The sequence below is a fragment of the Coenobita brevimanus genome, chromosome 50, assembly GCF_032717465.1.
Source record: "Coenobita brevimanus isolate Jiangsu-jjx chromosome 50, ASM3271746v2, whole genome shotgun sequence".
Taxonomy (NCBI): Eukaryota; Metazoa; Arthropoda; class Malacostraca; order Decapoda; family Coenobitidae; genus Coenobita; species Coenobita brevimanus.
Window position 1 is genome coordinate 21,505,026 of NC_137003.1, and position 22,028 is coordinate 21,527,053.

At 41.7% G+C, this 22,028-nt stretch overlaps 1 protein-coding gene across 1 annotated transcript in view; it reads right to left on the minus strand.

Annotated features, from left to right (window-relative positions):
- The window catches only part of LOC145399706 (putative glutamate receptor), a 43,743-nt gene extending 22,395 nt beyond the window's left edge, over positions 1-21,348 (minus strand). The window contains exons 1-5 of the mRNA XM_080272253.1: positions 20,977-21,348; positions 16,766-16,806; positions 12,701-12,859; positions 4,363-4,453; positions 205-505 (exon numbers count right to left, since the gene is read on the minus strand). Coding sequence (XP_080128379.1) covers positions 205-505; positions 4,363-4,453; positions 12,701-12,859; positions 16,766-16,806; positions 20,977-21,348 — 964 coding nt within the window. The remainder of the gene's footprint in view (positions 1-204; positions 506-4,362; positions 4,454-12,700; positions 12,860-16,765; positions 16,807-20,976) is intronic.
- Between the last annotated feature and the right edge of the window lie 680 nt (positions 21,349-22,028).

Sequence of the window (22,028 nt, forward strand, 5' to 3'; positions counted from 1 at the left end):
CCTCTCTCGTATGTTGGGTGATGAGCATTACAGCTGACTCTGTGCACGTAGATCACATCTGCTTAACTATATTTCACACGGAGGATGGTGTACACTTGAGCGGGTTCCATGATCACTGAGAACCTTTCTGAACAAGACCATATCACATCGGAGGGCTTAGAAGAACTCTTATTAATTTAATACCACGACATTATGAATTCTCACCTTGACGGAACAGGACACGCAGACAGGTGGAGACATTTGTAAGCCACGTAGATCGCTTCACACCTTCAGGTAGACTAAGAGAAGTCATCAGCACTAGAGACCCGAGCACCCAGACAAGCCCCACTAGGATACCAACCCACACCAGTGGTCTGAAGGGCAGCAGGAAGCTCCAGGGATCCACCTCGGATGATCCAATATGGGCGATGATGCGGGTGTACCATACTGTCACTGACACAGTAAAGTCGACCACCTCTGTGCGAGGGGCTGTGACCTGAAGCAGTATCTGCCCAAAGTCTGCTTGCTGAAAAATACAGTGATAGTAAAAGAAAGCTTAGATTTATACTCAAACTTCAACACAATGACTTTTGTACGTGTACAAGTGGCGATCCCTGGGTCGAAGCTGTGGTTCTATTTCGTGCCTGAGTTTAAGGCCATCTGAGTCTAATTTGTTTTTTCAAAGAATGTCAGACACTTCATTTTATCTCGTGACGCACCACTACAGGGTTGCCAACTTAGTTACTTTTTCGCTAGATTTAGTGACCTTAAACAGTAGTCCAGCTACCGGAATGGGACTATTAAGTGGCTTACTAATCTAGAAGTAGACGATATTAAGAGCTTTTGCAAATACTACATGTGTACCTTGAATGCAAAACTAAGTGGATATGAAAAGTGACACAACACCACCAATTTCCGAGTGCTAAAAGTAATGGCATTTCTGTTACAAAGTTATTATGTATCTTGGTTAGATATTATTTTGAATACAGGAAGAAATGTGTAGTGCCATTATTAGATATGACTGAACTCAGCAATTAAAGCGATGATGCAGTAAGAAATGCCATAGAACTGTCTGTATGAAATAACGGACTTACAAAAAATTTTAGCAACTGGGACTGACAATGCATCAGTGGCGATCTCTGTTCATAATGATGTGTATGTGAAAATAAAGGCGGAAGTCCCTCCACTGCTGCTGATCAGACGTGGGTGTCATTCATTGCAACTTGTAGTCTCTGTACTGTAAGAGATCATCTTGTACGACACCTCGATTTTTTAATCTGGGAGACTGCCATCTGGTTTTCACTCTTGTCTCTGAGACACATAAATTACAAGGAACTAATAGTTTGATTAATGAAGGTCAGTCCCCTTTGAAACTAGTGCAGTTAATTCAGACACGATTTTGAGGGATTGAAGCTAACATAGTCAGAATTCTGAGCCAGTGGATTGAGCTCAAAACTCATTTTGAACTTGCACGGAAAGAAAAGAGCTGTTATGCTACAGAACTTCTCTATTCAATGCTTTGTATTATGAAAAATTATATGTGTATGGTGAATCCACTCCTGGAGAATATCAGAGTGTCAACAAAATATTTGATGCAAGGATGCCTGAGTCAACAAAATTACTGAGTGATATGCTTCAGTCGATTGACTCCCCGTACTCAAAGACCATCATCCCAGAAAAAATAAATAAATAAATAAATAAATAAGTAAAGTGAATTAGTAGAAAGTTTCCTGGATCCATACCTTTATTTGGGTTATGAATTTAAGAGAAAAATTTGGAACTGCACGTTTCCTGAAAAGGCAGATATTCGTAAAAGGTGTATCCAGTTTGTTACTAAACTTGTAAAGCAACTGCGTCATCGTTTCCCTGATAAGTTCGTGTCTTGAAGTCAATGTCATCGATAAATGCAAGTGAATGTCTGCAACCATTGAAACCAGAGATTCTGGACTTGGCTAAGATGTTTCTTGGTAACGATAGTACTTTCACCCGCATAGACTTTCAGTGGAGAAAATTACACGGTGTGGAAACAAGCTCCAGACACAGTTCGACTTTGGCCAGAGATAGATTACAAAGATGCCATTGGGGAAAATCAGTACAGTGATCTTTCTGACCTAGCTTTATCAGTACTCTCATTTAATACATACTAATGCTGCTGTTGAGCATGTATTTAGCGTGTATTTAGGGGGAGGCGGTGGCTCAATCGGTAGAGGGGTGGCCTACAGTTCTACAGAAGCCAGGTTCAAATCCCGGCTGGGGCAGGGAACAGTTTAGAGATTTGAATTTCTTAAAAATCAGACTTTACTGATCTATCAGAAGACCCGCCGACATGTTGTAAAAATACCCCCGCTAATACCAATACACTAGTCCTGTATGAGACAGCCCTAGCATGTATTCAATATGGAAGGTGGGTGTAAGCGCCGAAGTGGTGACATGTACAGGTGTATGGTATGTAGGAGGACTACTGGGCCTTGAGAGAAGGCTGTGAAGCCTATGCCCAGAGTCGGACACATAAAAAAATAAAAAATAAATAAACATTGAAAAGTAAAAAAACTCAGGAACAGAAAGAACATGAAGTGTATGAAAGTACTCTTACCCATAAAGTATGGACTGAGACGGCAAGAAAATTGCTGCCATAGCTACCAGCTGTCTGAGGAGGTCATTTAGAACCTTGTCACAGTGGAGGCTTACAATAAAACGTCGGGTAATAACTCACAAGATCCTTCAACCTGTACCCTGGCCATCGACGAAGATGAACCAGACTGGAACTTGACTGATTTATTTTAACCACCATCAAAGTAACTGCCGATGCTCATTGAAGTACTATTCGTAATATTTACGTTACACCGCATTTTCCTCATTTTGTTGTTCTCATAACTATGCAATCAGCCTATATGGGTGAGTTATAGTGTTTTCATTGTTAACTTTATTGTAATCTTTATATTTAATAATTTAGCGACTTTTAGAGACCAATCTAGCGACTTTTAATTTGCATGAGTTGACAGCTCTGGCCACCAGTATCCGCCAGCCAGCCTGGGGCTGTGGTAGGGGTGAGGTTATGAGGTTATGTATGAACGTTACTTTTACTACATCGCTGTATTGTGAACCTGGTAAGGGCTCCTACCATTCACTCTCTAGATGTAGTGTTACCTTCAAATGATTCAGCATTAAATTACAAGAAGATGCTTTTCAGCAACCTAGGAAATAATATACTACGTTGGATGGTAACCATATAACCAAATGATGCCTGGTGGTGTACTTGGAGGGCATTCTAACCAGTTGGTGAACGTCAAGATTTTCATCCAAAGGATGATTGACATTTATTATTCGCATAGTCACTTAGGACCGAGAGACTGGTTATTATCACCGTAAGTGACAAGTTTGAGGAGTCTTGCCCCATGTCGCTACGCTAATGATGGGGTAGAAATGGACTAGATGATAGATACAGATAACTATATTGCCTAATCGATATATCTGGGGACAATGAAGTGCGCGATATGTGAAAAATGTATAAAGTCAAAATATTTGTTGAGCTGTGCAATAATTTTGCAAGTATTTGATGTCATTTTCAAGGCAGCATGATAACTAAGCAAAACATTTGTTGCAGTAAGAGAAAATACATTATATCTCTTATTTTAGTACCATTTTAAGTTATTAAATGAAGTTTGTCTCGTGTTGAGAAGATAAATTTTAAATTTTTACACAATGAGGGACTATCCAACACACTAGGACAGGTAATTTGAGCTGCTTTGTTATTGGGAACTTGATATTAGCAGGAAATGATCACCGGGGAAAATACATTTGAGGGGAAATAGATCCCTGAGGGAAAATAGGTTTAAGGGGAAAAAAATAGGTCGATGGGGTAAAATAGGCCGATACGGGTGAAATAGGTCCATGGCTGGAAAATAGGTCCATAGGTGGAATATAGGTTCATGGGTGGAAATTGGGTCCATGGGCGGAAAACAGGTCCATGTGGGAAAATAGGTCCATGGTGCAAATATGTTCATGAGGGAATAAAGGTCCATGGGGGGAAAACAGTTCCATGGGAGAATTTCCCAATGCAGGAACAGGTCCCTGGGGAAAAATACGTGGACGAGTATTGACACTAAGGGAGTATTGTCGAAGACGTGTTTGTCCTACACCCATTTTACTTTAACTTGGCCCAGATTTTTGTCCTTTTGTATTTATTTCACGTTGATCAGTGGAGGAAAAAGACAGTGCTGCTGCTGTACTGTACGTTCTTTACATAGCACTTCTTCGCAACCACCATCACATTCCAATGAAAATTCATTGTTAAAATTCAACATTTAGAACGGAGAGAGGGTAATTACAGGACAAGTTAGAGTAAAAAGAATATAGACAGATAATGTATGGAGACTGACATACCTCTCTCTGCACCATGCCAATGATGCCTGTCCAGGAGCCATTCTTCTGTCTAGTGCCAGACGCCAAATCTTCTGGTGTCGTATACCGGTATCTGAAAACGAAAAAAAAAAAAAATCTTAGTTGGCACATCTTTTGCAGTTAAGACATCCACACGATGGAAAAGCTATAATTCTGCTTTATTCATTTGGTACCAGAAATGTGTAAAAGGATTAGATATTACATCTGTACAATCAGCACAAGCATTAGCTGCCACCTGTATGGCCTGTGATAATGAACCTGAGTGATGGGTCTACACATTGCCCACCAAATTCAAGACCTCTGCAGTATTAGCAAAATGCGCTTTACGTTTTCCACCGACATCCACATTTCAATTTCAGTGTACTGCTAAAACAAAATGCAACTTACATTATTACTTGTACAGTTGACCGCACTCCCGCGAGGGCCACCTTAGTGTTGGCAACGCTGGCCGAGATAGTAACCGCGAATCATTAGTAGTGAGCTCTGATCGAAGCATTCACAGGACTGAGGGAGGGAGCGGGTTTGAGGTGGGTAGGTGGGTGCCTGTACACGAGAGGCGAGATATGACGATTGTTGAGGCGACAGAAAAGTGTAATATTTATTAAAAGAATTTTTTTTTTTTTCGGTGTTACTTTTGCCATCATGAAAAGTAAAAAGATCAACTTTAAATATTATACTGCAAAACAAAGACAACCGATCAAGATTCATAATTGTAGACTTTAATCGTATTTTATTTTATTGTCGTTTCCAAGCAATGGACGCTGTAAAATACAGACAAAAACTGCCTGAAAATAATGAATCAGAATGCTGTTTATTAATCACATGTAACAAATGTAAATAACTTCATCCGGAATGTGGCAGCTGCTGACACCACTGGCACATATCAACATCGCCCATATCTAGCGTTACCTAACAAGCAGTTTAAAATCGCATCGTTGCGTCATCGCATCGTGGAGTTATCAGGGCTCCCATTGACCTTCACATGATACAGATTAAATATATATATATATATATATATATATATATATATATATATATATATATATATAGATAGATAGATAGAGAGATATAGATATATATATATATATATATATATATATATATATAGAGAGAGAGAGAGAGAGAGAGAGAGAGAGAGAGAGAGAGAGAGAGAGAGAGAGAGAGAGAGAGAGAGAGAGAGAGAGAGAGAGAGAGCGAGAGCGAGCGAGAGAGAGAGAGAGAGAGAGAGAGAGATCACAAATTGTTTAAAGCCTCATTGGTCAAGACGCCCATAATTTCATTTTTACAAACAACCATCTGTTGCCATCGTGTCCGTGCCTCTTTGCCTGTCTCGTACTATGTAAATTTTTACATAGCAAAATCTGACTATAGCATTTAGCGTTTAGTATCATTAATCAGAATGTAGAAAAAATAGTAAGGTAAAAGAGTGATACAGCATCCCTAAATGCGGTGTTTGTTGCCGGGTGTTAGGAAACGCTTGATAAGGAGGATACGGAGGTGTGTGCTAGGGGTGTCAGCAATTACCGCATGCAGTATTAAGGATTCACATTTGCTATATTCAATAGCATTATGCTTTATGGTTTCCAAGCATTAACTGTGCCACTTTTCACAGCGGTAATAACTTTACAATAAAGGTATTAAAATATATATGATTTGTTACCAGGTATTGTGGATTTATATTATATATAGCTTCCAGCCTTCCACTCATCTGTTTCAGACGTCATCCCTCACCTCTCGTGCATAGGTATCCCCCCACTCTCCTCAAACTCCCTTCCTCCCCCCCAAACTCTCTCTGTACGACTCTCTCTTACTGGCTGTGGATGCTTCGAACGCATCTCTCTACTAGTGTTTCAGAGTCAATATCTTGGCCAGCGTTGACAACGCTGTGGCCCTCGCGGGAGTGCGGCCAGCTGTACATAGAGGCCAAGGGTATTTTCATGTATACCTGATAATTAATGACAGTTGCTTACATTATCACAGATTTCTTGAAATTATCAATTCATTAACCCTAGCCATACGTGGAAGCTGTACTGTGTGTGTGTATATTATATATATATATATATATATATATATATATATATATATATATATATATATATATATATATATGAAGTCCTGGATCTTTCTATTATTTGTTTGCAGACTAACGCACAGTATTTGTGCACACTTGTTTACCATTATTGGTTACCTCAAATGACCTCCGACTGGTGACCTGAAATGACCTCGGAGGTCAACCACACATAACCTATGTCCGGACTGGAGGTCATGTGAGTCTCCATGTCAAAAATTTGGCTGTTGAGTCCGGTCGTTCGAACTTGTGTTACTGGTGACCTCTAATGACCTCTGACGTGACCACACATGACCTTGGAGGTCACCCTCACATAACGTTTGTCCGGAATGGAGGTCATGTGAGTCTCCATGCCAAAACTTTGGCTGCAGAGGTACCCGGGCCAAAAAAGCGAACACTACTGGTGACCTCAAATGACCCCCCCCCCTAAAACCATCCTTGGGTCACCTTGATTCAGGATACTATATATGTGGGTCTGGGGGTCTCTGGCACTTGGTTTGGGCCTGATTGAAGGACAAACAAACTAGCGATGCGGCTCTTATATATACCAGTATATATAAATATAGATAGATAGATATAGATAGATAGATTGATTGATAGATAGACAGATATAATAGATATAGGTAGATAGATAGATAAGCAAGAAAGGCTATGTCCCGTATTCTCGTTCAGGAAGGAGGAGCTCCCTAGCACCTCTTCCGTGGCGATTTATTTCTGGATGTGGCTGGTCAGTATTGCTTACCTTGCCTATGCAGAGTATGGTAATAGCCTATCACACTGACGTAAGCAACAGAGAAGAAGACAGCAATATATAACAGACAAAAATGCTTAAGGTGAAGTGTTAGGGAGCTTCGGTAACCGACGACAATGCGGGCATATATGTAACATCTCCATTTTGAAGAGGTATATGCTAACGAGAAATCAGTTTTGCGGCTGCTTGGAATAAGTAAGAAAGACTCAAGCTAAACGCATTCTTAATTTCATTACCAGGTGGTCTGTCTTGAATAAACTCTTCTCAGTGCAGCAAAAATGAATCAGCCTATTAGAACAGGCTATGTAATAATATAATAATGGACAGTTTGATTGTCTGTATAAAGGTTTATCCAGCTACTCCTACTAGTCACATGATAGGATTTTGATGAAACTGCAGGAACATTCTCTAAGTCTCAAGATTCTCCATAAACTTTTAATGCCGCTTTTTTTTTTTTTTTGTAAACTTGCGAAATTATCATCGTTAATCCTCAATAGTTTGTTTTCCTTAACAGAGTTAAGTCCACTTTCTTCGAATGTTACCAGATACTATGGTCCGTCTATTTTATGAAGAGCATTTGGGCGATGTCCCTCTTGGGAATTTCCTACGCCGCCTCTCTGCCAAACGTGTACACCTGTCTGTCTCATGTCAGCTATTTACTACTTCTAAATGAAGTTTATTTACGGTATATATATATTTAATTCTTTAATAAGGCTATATAATGTTATAAATGCCTGTTTTTTTTCCTTTTAATAACAATTACTTTTTATAAATACCACAACACTTGGCAACTTTACTTTCCAACGTTGCCACGCTTGTAAGGGTAGAGTGACCGTGTTAATCCAGGTCATTTCCACTCTGGCCGCCAACTTAGACGGATGCTCTTACTCCTGCTACTCACTCTCGTGTGCTCCACAGCAGAGAAAAAGAACTTATTTACAACAAATAAGTATTTTTTAGAAGAAAAGACAAACAGAGGACCTATAATTGTTCACTCAAAAGCTGTTGATTAGGCCTCCTGGGGAAAACCTCTGAAAAAAAAAAATCGCCTTGACTTTTACCTCAAAGGTCTATCTATCTATCTATATACCTAGGCTGCTTCCCCCAAGGAAAGGGAGGTAGCCGAGACAGGACGACACACTCACCATTTACTCATCCATTTAAACACATTCATTCGCATCTTAGCCCCAAAGGGGAGAACGGACAGATCCTCACCGCACCACACCACACAAGGGTCAACTGCGCAATGCAATCAGTGACATCCGCAGCAGGGCCCGACAGCAGAACTGGTTTACCCCTGCCACATCATAACAGACCCATCCCCTTACCCGCACCTGACCTGACTAGCTGATCAGACCAAATGCTGGAGAATATCCCCTCAGGGCTGCGTCATCACTTATTCATCCACAATTTCTCTCAATTTATTTCTGTCACGCACAGCAACTCTTCCTTGCTCAACAGACATCCCTCTCGCATCCAGCGCTCTCTTCACACTGTCCATCCATCCTATTCGTGGTCTTCCTCTCAGCCTTACACCTCTCACATCAGATCTAGTTATCTTTTTCACCAATCGCTCATTATCCATTCTCTCCATATGCCCAAACCATCGCAACACCCTCTGCTCAACTCTACCAGCCATCTCCCGAACAACTCCAGTTCTCCTTCGCACTTCATCATTTCGCACTCGATCCATACTTGTAACTCCACACATACTCCTCAGACACCTCATCTCCATTACATTCAAGCTTTTCCTCTCTGCTACACCCATATTCCATGTTTCAGCCCCATATAATGCAGTCGGTACCACAACACCCTCATACAGCCTTCTCTTTACATCCATTCTAAGCGAACGACATCTAAACACTTTTTTCATTCCTCTCAGCACCTTTCCTACTTCATTTATTGTAAACTTCACTTCTGCATCTATTCTTCCATCCACAGCAACATGTGACCCGAGATATTTAAAACACTCTACCTCCTCAAGCAACTCGCCATTCAAAACTATATTCATCCCCCTACCATCTACCAATCTCGCACACTTCATCACTTTACTCTTATTCTCATTTACTTTCAATTTCCTCCTTTCACACACCCTTCCAAACTCCTCTACCAACTGTCTCAATCTCTCCTCTGAATCAGCCACCAGTGCAGTATCATCTGCAAACAGCAGCTGCTTCAGACTCCACTCTCCAACATCAACATTCACCAGACTCAGACCTCCACCTAAAACTCTTGCATTCACCTCCCTTACAACACCATCCATGTAAATATTAAACAACCAAGGCGACATCACACATCCCTGTCGCAACACCACTCTCACCGGAAACCAATCACTCACAGCATTTCCCACTCTTACACACGCTCTACTATTTACATAAAAACTTTTCACCCCTTTTAGTAACCGACCATCAAGTCCATACAAACTTAAAACAGTCCACAAAGCCTCCCTATCAATTGTATCATATGTTTTCTCTAAATCCATAAATGCCCAAAACACATCCTTACCTTTCACTAAATACTTTTCACATACTTGTCTCACAGCAAACACCTGATCCATGCATCCCCTCTCTCTCCTAAAACCACACTGCTCCTCATCAATCACTCCCTCTGTACCCTCTCTAACTCTCATAATTAACACTCTACCATACACCTTACCTACAACACTCAACAGACTTATTCCCCTAAAGCTAGTACATTCATACTTATCATCCTTGCCTTTATACAACGGGACCACACAAGCACTTGCCCAGTCAACTGGCACCATACCTTTCACAAAGCACACATTCAACAATCTTACTAACCAGTCAACAATAGTCACTCCACCACCCTTCAGGCATTCCACAGCACACCCATCCATACCTGCAGCTTTCCCTGTTTTCATCTCCTTTACTGCCTTCTCCACTTCCTCCTTCGTGATCAAAGAATCATTCAACTCTCCCAACACATTTATTCCTTGCACCCTTCCATCCGCCACAAGCTCAGCCACCCTCTCCTCCTCTACATTTAACAATCTTTCAACATACTCTGCCCATCTCTTCTTTACTGCATCCATCTCAATTAACACCCTTCCATCCTCTGCTTTTACTCGCTCTTCCTTCCCAGACTCTCCCTTTCGCACCCTTTTCACCTCCTTCCAAAACATTTTCTTATTCTGTTGAAAATTCTCTGTCAGCCGCCTACCCCACCTCTCATCTGCTGCCACTTTAGCATCACGCACAGCCCTTCTCGCCCTATTCCTCTTTTCCTTATACCTTTCATATGACATCTCATCCTTCCTCTGCAGCCACACTTCATATGCATGTCTCTTCTCAGCCACAGCCATACTTACTTCCTCACACCACCATTCACTTCCTTTTCTTACACCACCATCCACACGTCTCACACCACACACCTCTTCTGCATGCACCACCACAGCACTCTTAAACAACTGCCATTCCTCCTCCACACTGCCATTTTCCCTATCTTTCACTGCGTTCCACTCATCTTTCAATTTCTCCTGATACGCTATCTTTTTCTCTCTTTTATCCAACTCACTCACTTTCAAAACCTCCCTGCCACACCTAACCCTCCTAGCTCTCACCCATCTCTTGCCTACTCTTAACTTTCCCTCCACCAGGTAGTGGTCAGACATACCTCCACCCTCCCCTCTCAGAACTCTCACATTCAGCAATCTTCCTATTACATTCCTAGACACAACCACATAGTCCATCAATGCTTTATCCACAACCCTTCCACCCTCCTGTCTCACCCATGTATACTTATAAATATCTTTCTTCTCAAACAGCGTATTTCCAATCACCATCTCTCGCTCAACACACATCCCTATCATTCGTTCCCCATTTTCATTTCTTCCAGGCACACCAGCATACCAATTACACCTTCAACTGCTACATTTCCCACTCTAGCATTCAGATCTCCCATCATTACCACATTCACATTCGCTCCAAAACTCTGCAGACATTCATCAACATCATTCCAGAAAGACTCCCTCTCTTCTTCATCCCTTTCACTACCAGGCCCATATGCACTCACAAACACCCACAACTCACGTTCAAATTTCGCTTTCACCCACATCAGTCTCGATGACACCTCCTTCCATTCAATCATACACTGCTGTACTTCCGGACTCACTAACAAGGCCACACCTTCTCTTGCCCTTCCTCTATCAACACCTGACAATCTTCCATTCACACTTCCAAACATAGACTCACTCTTCCCTTTCATCTTCGTTTCACTCAAAGCTAACACATCCAACTTTCTTCTCAAACATTCTCCCAATCTCCTCCCTTTTAGCCTCAATCGTACTACATCCACGCACATTCAAATACCCAGTCTTCAGGGTACGGGGATAACTCCATCCCTCATCCCTTTCTCTGGCCTGTCTCTTTTTAGGAACTAAAAAACAGAGGAGGGGGTCCCTAGTCCCCTCACCCTGCCCCTTTTAGTCGCCTTTTACGACACGCAGGGAATACGGTGGCAGTATTCTTCCTAACACAACCTGGCCGCAGAGTAGTAGTACCACCCCATAGTGCGGCCAGATTGTGTCCCCCCGCCACAGGGTGTGGAAAAAAAGTCGAAATTATAGGGAACAAGTAAAACATCATACTTTATGGAAAGTATCACATTCATAAGAAAAACATAATGTTAGCAGACAGACAGTAACAGAGAGAGAGAGAGAGAGAGAGAGGAGGGAAAGGGAATGAAGATAAGGGGGATCGGCGGACAGCGAGGGAGGGAGGTTGGAGAGGCAAGAGATAAGGGAGAAAAGGCAAGATGGAGGGAGGGAGGGAGGGAGGGAATGTGGTAGAAATTGAAGAGGAGTGCAACAAGACAGGCAGGATCCTTTTCCCCAACCTCAAAGGTGCTGTGGAATATATATCGAAATTATAAACCACAAATAAACCTCACACTTTAAGGAGAAAATCACAGTCATAATAAAAAATACTGTTAGAGAGAGAAAGAGAGAGAGAGAGAGAGAGAGAGAGAGAGAGAGAAAGAGGCAGACAGACAGACAGACAGAAACAGAGAGTAGGGGGAAAGGTCATGGAGAAAGGGAATGAATAAGAGTGCAACAAGACAGACAGACAGTCGGTCTGGAGGCTTTTCCTCAAATTCTAAAAATTCATAAAAGTGTATAGACTTTTTACAGTAATAAATCTATAAAAAAAGCAATTTCTATATGCAGAGAGAGAGAGAGAGAGAGAGAGAGTGGTGTGCTGGGAGGGAGAGTTGTCATTAGTGCCTTGTTTCTAATCCGATTAAGTTGCCCAGTACAAAGTATGGCAACACTGTGGGACGGGGACTCCCCAAGAGGGACAACGCCCAAACGCAATTCATAAAATAGACGGACCATAGTTTACTCATACATATATAGTTTATTCCAAAGGTCCAAAAATAAACAAAGGGTGGCAGACCGAACAATCTTAGGCCATTGTAGGCGGCCTTACGTGTCGTAATAAAGCAAAATCCTTCAAATGTCGTGTACCAAACTTATATCTTACCTAAAGTTCATATCGTTAGCAATGGTCTCAACCAGCTTGGCTTCTGGGCTCATGATAACCAGCCTCTTTCCTCCTGGGGCAATTGGGTCTGCCACCTCCTTTGTCTGTGCTGTTCCGACATGTAGGTGTGCGACCGACAGAAGAGGACTGTGGCTGAACCTGTTTAGGAGTTTGAGAAATATAAAAGTCATTATGATATTTTTTGTCTACCTAGCCTTCCATAAAAATAAATAAGTAAAAAGCTACGACACTCATATAGCCTACCAAGAAAGCACTGTACGTCTTGTTCAATTGCCAGTTAAAAGGATGGTATTTAAGACTGAGATGTTTATGCAATGTTGTTGAGAAATAAGAGAGTGCTGATTTAACAGTTACTTATTAATATAAGAGATATACTGATTACCCACTACGACATAAATATAGGCTATTGTGCAATAGAAATCTATCTATCTATCTATTGCCAGACGCCTCAATCCCGTTTGGGGTGGCCACAAACAAATCGCCTCCAAGTCGCCCTGTCCCCCGCCATTTCACTGCCCTGCTCCCAACTCACACCCCCCTCTCTCATATACCTCTCCACCCCATCCCTCCATCTCATCCTCGGCCTCCCCCTCCCTCTTTCCCCCTCCACCTCACTCATATACACTCTCTTCGTCAGTCTTTCACCCTCCATCCTCTCCACATGGCCAAACCACCTCAATGTATTCCTCATAACGCTTCCTATCACATCCACATCCACACCACAACGTTCCTTTATATCCTCATTCGTCAGCCTGTCTCTCCACGTGACTCCACAGGCTCCTCTTAAATAACTCATTTCCACTGCTCTCACTCTTGACTTGTGTCCTTCCAACAATGTCCAAGCTTCACTTCCGTATGTTAGAGTTGGTATCACAATACTGTCATGTAGTAACTTTTTCACTTCCATGCTCACTTCCCTGTTTCTTATCACTGCTTTCAAGGAACATATATATATTTTTAAATTAGGAAGATCTTGTACACCACTTAAGTTTTCCTTATCCAAGTCCACAGGTATCATTAAATATATATATTAATCTATCTATCTATCTATCTATGGCCCGACGCCATAATCCCGCAAAGGGTGGCCGCAGACAAAACGCCTCCGAGTCGCTCTGTCACCCACCATTTGACTACCCTCCTCCCAACTCAGCCCCCCCTCCCACATATACCTCTCAACTCCATCCCTCTACCTCATCCTCGGTCTACCTTTCCCTCTCCCTCCCTCCACCTCACCTACAGACACCCTCTTAGTCAGTCTTTCATTCTCCATTCTCTTCACCTGTCCAAACCACCTCAGTGTATTCCTCCTAATCTTCTCAACCACATCCACATCCACTCCACAGCGTTCCTTCACTTCTTCATTCGTCAACCTGTCCCTCCACGTCACTCCACATGCTCCTCTCAAGTAACTCATTTCCACTGCTCTCACTCTTGACTTGTTCCCCTCTTGCAAGGTCCATGCCTCGTTTCCATACATTAGGGTGGGGATCACAATACTATCATGCAGTGACTTCTTAACTTCCATACTCACCACCCTATTTTCTCATCACTGCTTTCAGTGTACCAACAACCTTCCTTCCCTGCTGTACCCTTTCCCGCACTTCATCCCCCAAAGTTCCATCCCTACTCATCACACTACCCAAGTACTTGAATGCACTCACATTCTCTAGATACTCACCATCCAACCTCACTGCACACTCTGTGACTTCATTCCTCTCAAACACCATAACTTTACTTTTGTTTACATAAACTTTCAGATTCCCCCTCCTACACACTGTCCCAAATTCATTCACCAAACCTTGCAACTCCCATTCATCTTCACTCAACAGTACTGTATCATCAGCAAACAGCAACACCGGAAGCTTCCAAATCTCACCCTCATTCATTAGAGCCACCCCCACGTCCACTGCCCTACCCTGCACCTCCTTTACAACCCCATCCATGTATATATTAAACAGCCATGGAGACATCACACAACCCTGTTTCAGTCCCACATTGAGATCAAAGAACTCACTCAGCTCACCATCCACTTGCACCGCAGCCCTAGCTCCCTCGTACATTCTCTTCACAGCACTCAACAATTTCCCCTCCAGTCCATATATTCTTAATACCTTCCACATACTTCGTACCTTGCCTATCTATTCTGTCATAAGCTTTCTCCAAGTCCATGAAGGCAGCATACACTTTCCTTCCCTTCTCTAGATACTTCTCCACTAAACATCTTAGAACAAATATCTGATCTACACACCCTTTTCCCTTCCTAAATCCCCCTTGTTCTTCTCCAACTAGCTCCTCTGTCATATGCCTAACCCTATCAATGAGTATTCTACCAAATATTTTACCAGTCACACTAAGTAGGCAAATACCCCTATGGTTACCACATACTTCTCTGTCCCCTTTTCCTTTGTATAAAGGAACATTTATACCTGATTTCCAGTCCTCTGGAACCCTTCCCTCTTCCCAAGCCAATCTGCACAACTTCCATATCCACTCCACAACAATCTCACCCCCATACCTAAGCATTTCACCACACACTCCATCAATTCCTGGGGCTTTTCCCAGCTTAATCTTCTTCATCGCTTCCATTACTTCCTCCCTCCTCTCATCTCTTTTTCTCCCAGCCATTCCCCAACCACTTATACTCGCACTGTTGTCACTCTCTACATTCAACAAATCCTCAAAGTGTTCCTTCCATCTCCTCAGTTTCTCTCTCTTCTCCACCAACAATCTATTATTCCTATCTTTCACTCCCCTACTATTTCCCCTTTCACACTGCCTTACTTTCTTTACCTCCTTCCAAAACAATTTCTTACTCTCCCTCCATTTCACACTCAGATTCCTCCCAAACTCGTCATCCACTTTCTTTTTTCTGTCCTTCACCAGTCTCTTAACCTCCCCTCTCCTGCTCACATATACGTCTCTCTTCTCTCTCTCATCTTCTCCCCTACCTCTACTCGCTAACCATTCACTATATGCCTTCTTTTTTTGTTCCACAGCTCGTTTCACCTCATCATTCCACCATGCTGTCCCTTGCACACCCTTGCATCTCCTCCTCACTCCACAAACTGCCTCACACGCTGCGCCTATCTCTTCCATGAATATCTTACATAGGTCTTCCACCCCTTCCATCTGCTTTAGCTCATACCTTCCCAATCTTTCTTCCACTATGCTCTTATAGTCTGTCATTTTCTCACTATCTTGCAATTTCTCCACTCTTCTCACAGGAGTTGCTTTCTCCTGTCTTCCCCTTCGTCTCCTCAACCACTTTCTTTGCAGCTCTACCTTGGCCATCACTAAGTGATGGTCCGAGACTCCATTCCCCCACCCTCTCCACACTCTTGCATCCAACACTTGTCTTCTCATTCGCTCATCCACACACACGTAGTCTATCATTGCCTTTCGTTCAACAAGTTCACCATCCATCCTCCTCATTACTCTCCATGTGTACCGGTGGATCATCTTATGCCGAAAGTAGGTGTTGGCTATTGCCAACCCCTTTCCAGCACAGATGTCCACCAAAGCACTTCCATTCCCATCTACGTCAGCTGGCACACCCCACTGACCAACCACTCCATCCACTCGTACATTCCCAACTTTGCCATTCATGTCTCCAATCAACAACACTTTCTCGCTTCTCTCAAACTTGTCCATACACGCTTCTACACTCGCCCAAAACTCATCTTTCACTCTTGGCCAAATTTTAAGAAGGTTAAGTCTTGTTGCCTTGAAGACGGTTACTTGAACGCTTTTTCAGGAAACATGGAGTAGTGCGTTAGCCAAGTTAGTCCGCTTTTCGCAGTCCAAGAATTAATCCTTACTGAGTAGGTTCCGTCAGAGCTGTATGGAAACTCTGCAAGAATGTCACATCTGTAACAGAATGAGGACATGATTATTACATCTGCTACAGCGACTGATTACGGCAATTAACTTGAATTATTCCTCTCTGCACAGTTCATCAAACAATCCTAATCCAGTAGGTTCGTTTGATGCCGTAGGGAAAATTCACAAATACTTACAAATGTTAACACCCTTTTTGAAAAGTACATTGGTTCCTCGGTATAACCTAGATTGATGAAGAGAATCCTCTGGGGACATTACCGAAAGTTAATTGCGAGAAAGCCTAAAATTTGGATTTATAGACTTCTCTTCATGCACAGGAGAAATGGTATTCTAAGTACTGACCCAACAGAATCATACATACACTTAATTGAGATAGTAAAGGCATTGCTATGGCTTCATTTTGACTGTTTTTGAGAATGATTTCACTGTGACTGTCACCTTGCATCCCACACAATATATCCTGGATTAAATTTTGACATGCACTCGCCTTGGGACGGTGCAAGGCAATTGCAAGTAGCAAGCAAGAACCCCCCTTGCGTATCGAAGCCAACTTTCGTGGAGATCTCAGAACTACTCTAACCCTACTTATTATCAATATTTATATAATTATTAATTGAGAATTGTGATGAGTATTATTCATGTCCTTAGTACACCATAAGTTTTAGGCCCCAGCCCTCTGACAGTGTTGCTGAAGGTCAAGCAAGAGTAAACAGAAATAGTTAACATACAACGGGAAAATCGGATTGAAATCACTTTTCTGATAAAGGATTTCCCATCGAAGTAAATGAGGAAGGGAAACTGGTATTGAGTCGTTAAATATACATATTATATAAAGACATGTACAAAGGAAAAGGAGAAAAAGATGTGTGTGGTAATCATAGGGGCATTTGCCTTCTTAGTGTAATAGGAAAAGTATATGGTAGGATACTTACTGACAGAGTTAGGGAAATAACAGAGGAATTGGTCGGCGAAGAACAGGGAGGTTTTTAGGAAGGGAAGAGGTTGTGTAGATCAGATATTCATTCTTAGATCCTTAGTCAAAAAGTTTCTAGAGAAGGGAAAGAAGTTGTATGCGGCTTTCATGGATTTGCAGAAAACATATGACAGGGTGGATAGACAACGATTGTGGAAAGTATTAAGAATATATGGAGTAGATGGGAAGTTGTTGAATGCCGTGAAGAGTATGTATGAGGGTGCCAAGGCTGAAGTGCGTGTGGATGGTGACCTGAGTGAATTTTTCTATTTGACGGTTGAATTGCAACAAGGTTGTGTCATGTCTCTATGGTTGTTCAATCTGTATATGGATGGGGTTATAAAAGAGATACAAGGTAGGGCTGTGGATGTTGGAGTGGCCCTAGTGAGAGAGGGCAGTGTATGGAAACTCCTTGTACTGTTGTTTGCAGATGATACTGTGTTGTTAAGTGAAGACGAAGGGGAGCTGCAAGGCTTGATGGATGAGTTTGGGAGAGTGTGTAAGAAACGGAATCTAAAGGTGAATGTAGGGAAAAGTAAAGTTATGGTCTTCGAGAGAAGTGAAGTTAGTGAATGTACAGTGAGATCGGATGGGGAGGAAATGGAGAATGTGAGTGGATTTAAGTTCTTGGGTAGTGTGATGAGTAAGGATGGAAGTTTAGAGGGTGAAGTGTTTGAAAGGGTGCAGCAGAGAAGAAAGGTTGCTGGCTCCTTGAAGGCAATGATAAGAAACAGGAAAGTGAGCATGGAAGTGAAAAAGCTGCTACACGATAGTATTGTTATACAAACCCTAACGTATGGAAGTGAAGCTTGGACGTTGTTGGAGAGACAGAAATCAACAGAGGGAGCAGTGGAAATGAGTTATTTAAGAGGAGCATGTGGAGTCACATGGAAAGACACGCTGACAAATAAGGAAGTGAAGGAGCGGTGTGGTTTGGATGTGGATGTGATAGGAAGTGTTAGGAGAAACACATTAAGGTGGTTTGGTCATGTGGAGAGGATGGAGAGTGAGAGACTGATGAAGAGAGTGTATGTGAGTGAGGTGGAGGGAGGGAGAGGGAGGAGTAGATCGAGGATGAGATGGAGGGATGGAATGGAGAGGTATATGAGGGAAGGAGGTGTGAGCTGGGAGCAGGGCGGTGAAATGGAGGGGAGAGCGAGATGGAAGCGATTTGTTTGTGGCCACCCCTTACGGGATTAAGGCGTCTGGCAATAGATAGACAGATAGATAGCTTTACAAACAGATAGATAGACAGACAGAAATACATATATCCAGGTGGCACTGAGTCAAGATCAAAGGCAGTCGGGAGAGATAGGCGAGACTGTCCCCTCCGAACATCAGACTGATAAGCCAACAAATAATTAATAAACCTGGAAGGGCAAAGTGAGTGATGACTGACAGGTAACAGGATGACAATGGAATAAATTTAGTGAAATGCCCTTTATAGATAATGAGTACCTCCAGTTTCGCCAATCTTTGCTTTCCATGGACTGAGGGAAATCAAGTACAAATGTTTCTTTTTTTCACTTCATTTAAGCTCATCTAGCAGTCCACCCACCTCACATTACAGCCAGTCCAGCATTAAGGACGTGGCACAGAGCATTATGAGAACACATGATAATGCACCAAAGTACGGATCCATATTAGAGCATTGATTGGATTCATACACACACGACTTATTCTCTTGCACTGGTTCGTGTCAGTCATTCATTGAACACCCTAGAAAAACTATCATGACCTAAAGAAGTACTTCTTAGAAACTGATTGGGGAAAGGAGCTTAAAGGACAATATTTAAACACTATATATAAAAAATTATGTGAACTTTATGAAATAGGAGTGCAGAAGTACATCCCAGAGCACAAAGAAGCAGAAAAGAAAATAAAGAAATGGTTCAATACAGAATGCAAAAAAATCAAAAGAAAAAAGAGATTTGTTGTGGAATAGATACAAAAGACACAATAGTGAAAGGGCATATAATAATTACAAACAGGCAAGAAACGATTATACAAGAATAAGGAGGGAAGCCCAAAAACAGTCAGAGGAGGATAACATAAATAAAAGTAGTGATCAACCGAAGCTATTTTACAGGTACATCAGAAGCAAAACCAAAGTAAAAGATAAAATCCAATCCATATACGGACGAGGGAATCATCTATACACAAGAGAAGGATATTTGTGAAGCACTAAACAAGAAATTCCACTCAGTTTTAACAGAGGAAAAAATTTTTGAGAGGGATTATGTGGAATATCCATGCCCACACATATTACCAGATATACAAACATCAGAAAAAGTAATACAGGAGGAGCTAAGTAAATCAGACAAAGGAAAAGCAAATGATCCTGATGAAATTTCATGTTGGGTACTACGTGAATGTGCAAAGGAGTTCAGTAAACCATTATTTCTAATTTTCAAGAAATCCTTGAGTCAAGGTAAACTATAGTCTGTCTCAGGAAAGATGAGGGTAGAATATCGTCTATTTTACTCCAAAGTCACTGTCAAAGGCCTAACGCACCTGACTTAACGACCTATGGGAATACAGGCTGGCCAGGGACAAGGCCTGAGGGCAAGAGGCACACACACACACACACACACACAGAGGGAGTCAATCGAGGCAGACGTGCAAATCGGCGCTCCGTACCGAACCAACACGGCCAGTGGCATTACCTAAATTAGTATCTTTGTATGAGTCAAGCTCTGTACCAGGTTAGACTAAATGATTTTTCATTATTAAAAGGAAAAAAATAATAAGTTTAAACAAGACTTGTTCAAACAGGAAAGAGAACCAAGACGAAAGAATGCGCTGAGTCAGCAGAGCCTGCAGGGTTGCCAGGTCTACAGAAATTTCTGTATTTCTACGGATTTTTGGAAGGATCTACAGAAATACAGAATTTTGTGCTTAATCTACAGATATTTTGATATATTACAGAAATTCTCAATAAATTTTACAAGCAATATGGAAAGGAATTCAATTTACAAATACCATAGAGAAATTTAGCAGTGGGCAAGAGGACAGTCCTGAAAGAAAGCGTATTGTATACAGTAGCAGCGTTGTCGGCCCAACCACACTGAGTGTGGACAAGCGGCGTGGAGAAGTTGCCGGCTACCGCCAGGGCTGGTGATTTTCCATAGTACTACTGTTTTCACCGATCTTCATCTTTTATCTTGATGTGGGAGGCTCCTGTGTCCGTCGTCAAACACAGTCTCAGTCTTTGTATCAGCACTCACCCTCTGTTACTGTATAGTTTACTATATGACCGTTCTCTACACATTGGGTGAATAATAACTCCTGTAAATAATGCTATTGAACTACATATGCAATCAAACAGATGAATAATAAATTACCGCTACCTCTTCCCAGGACGATAAATGATAATAGCATAAAACATCATTTAAATATAATAAATTCTCACCTAATATTTCCTCCTTTTAAAGGGTCTTACGCAGTTGTCGGAGTTATCACTGTCACACTGCTCGTCGTCCTCAGAAGAGTCCGATTCTGAGAAAATTATAGTATTTCCTGCATGACTTTCTTGATTGTTGTATTCTTCGCAAGTTGACCATTCTTCGTTGTCTGTGTTTTCCTCACTATTATCAATACTGTCATCGCTATGATCCTCAGCATCAATATTCCCTGAGCCAGTTTCTTGTGTTTCTGTATTTATATTAGCCTCTGTATGGAAAAATTCCTCAGTTGGTCCATTACTTTGTTCATTTTCATCGTCACTACTCTGAGTAGTCTCTTCTTCACTAGAATGTAATAAGTTCAAAGCCTCTAGGAGATAAGGAACTCCAGGCTTTCTCTTGTCCTTCATTTTCTAAACTACAGCATAAGAATACAATCACAAAAGTATTGCTCTTTATATAACTAATCTTGAACGATGTACAGTGGTTGAAGTTCTGGTATATACTGATTTGATCGAGCATTCTGCTCCTTGTTGCACGTAGTGCAAAAAGCTTTTTCAGGATCGCCCTCCACCCTCGTCAACCACGGACTGAACTCCTCATTTACTAGCCATTCGTCTCTCAGCTTGCGCTTCGGAGGCATGGCAACCTATACATGTACCGTATGTATATCAGTTTTGGTGTACGTTCACGCATTATCAAAGTTTACCATTAATATCAAATTTCAACATTTATTTTTCTCTAACAGAAAACTGTGTTACAAATGGTAGACTATCATAATATATCGGGTATGTTACTATTCAACAGAAATGGCTATTATACTATTGCAGGACAACGAAGACAGTATATATATAATACAACTAATAATAACACTTACTGCAGCTAAACTGAAGATTGAGTGGGTGTGTTTAAGAACTGCCGGCACAGCTGGCAGGAGGATAAAATTCACCAGTGCTGGGGACCAGCTGCCCATGAAAACACTATATTGGCCAATAACAACACAACATCTAAACAGATAATAAATATATGATTTCAATAAACTGTTAAACATAACTGAGGGGAAATAACACAACTTTCATGAATAAATTTA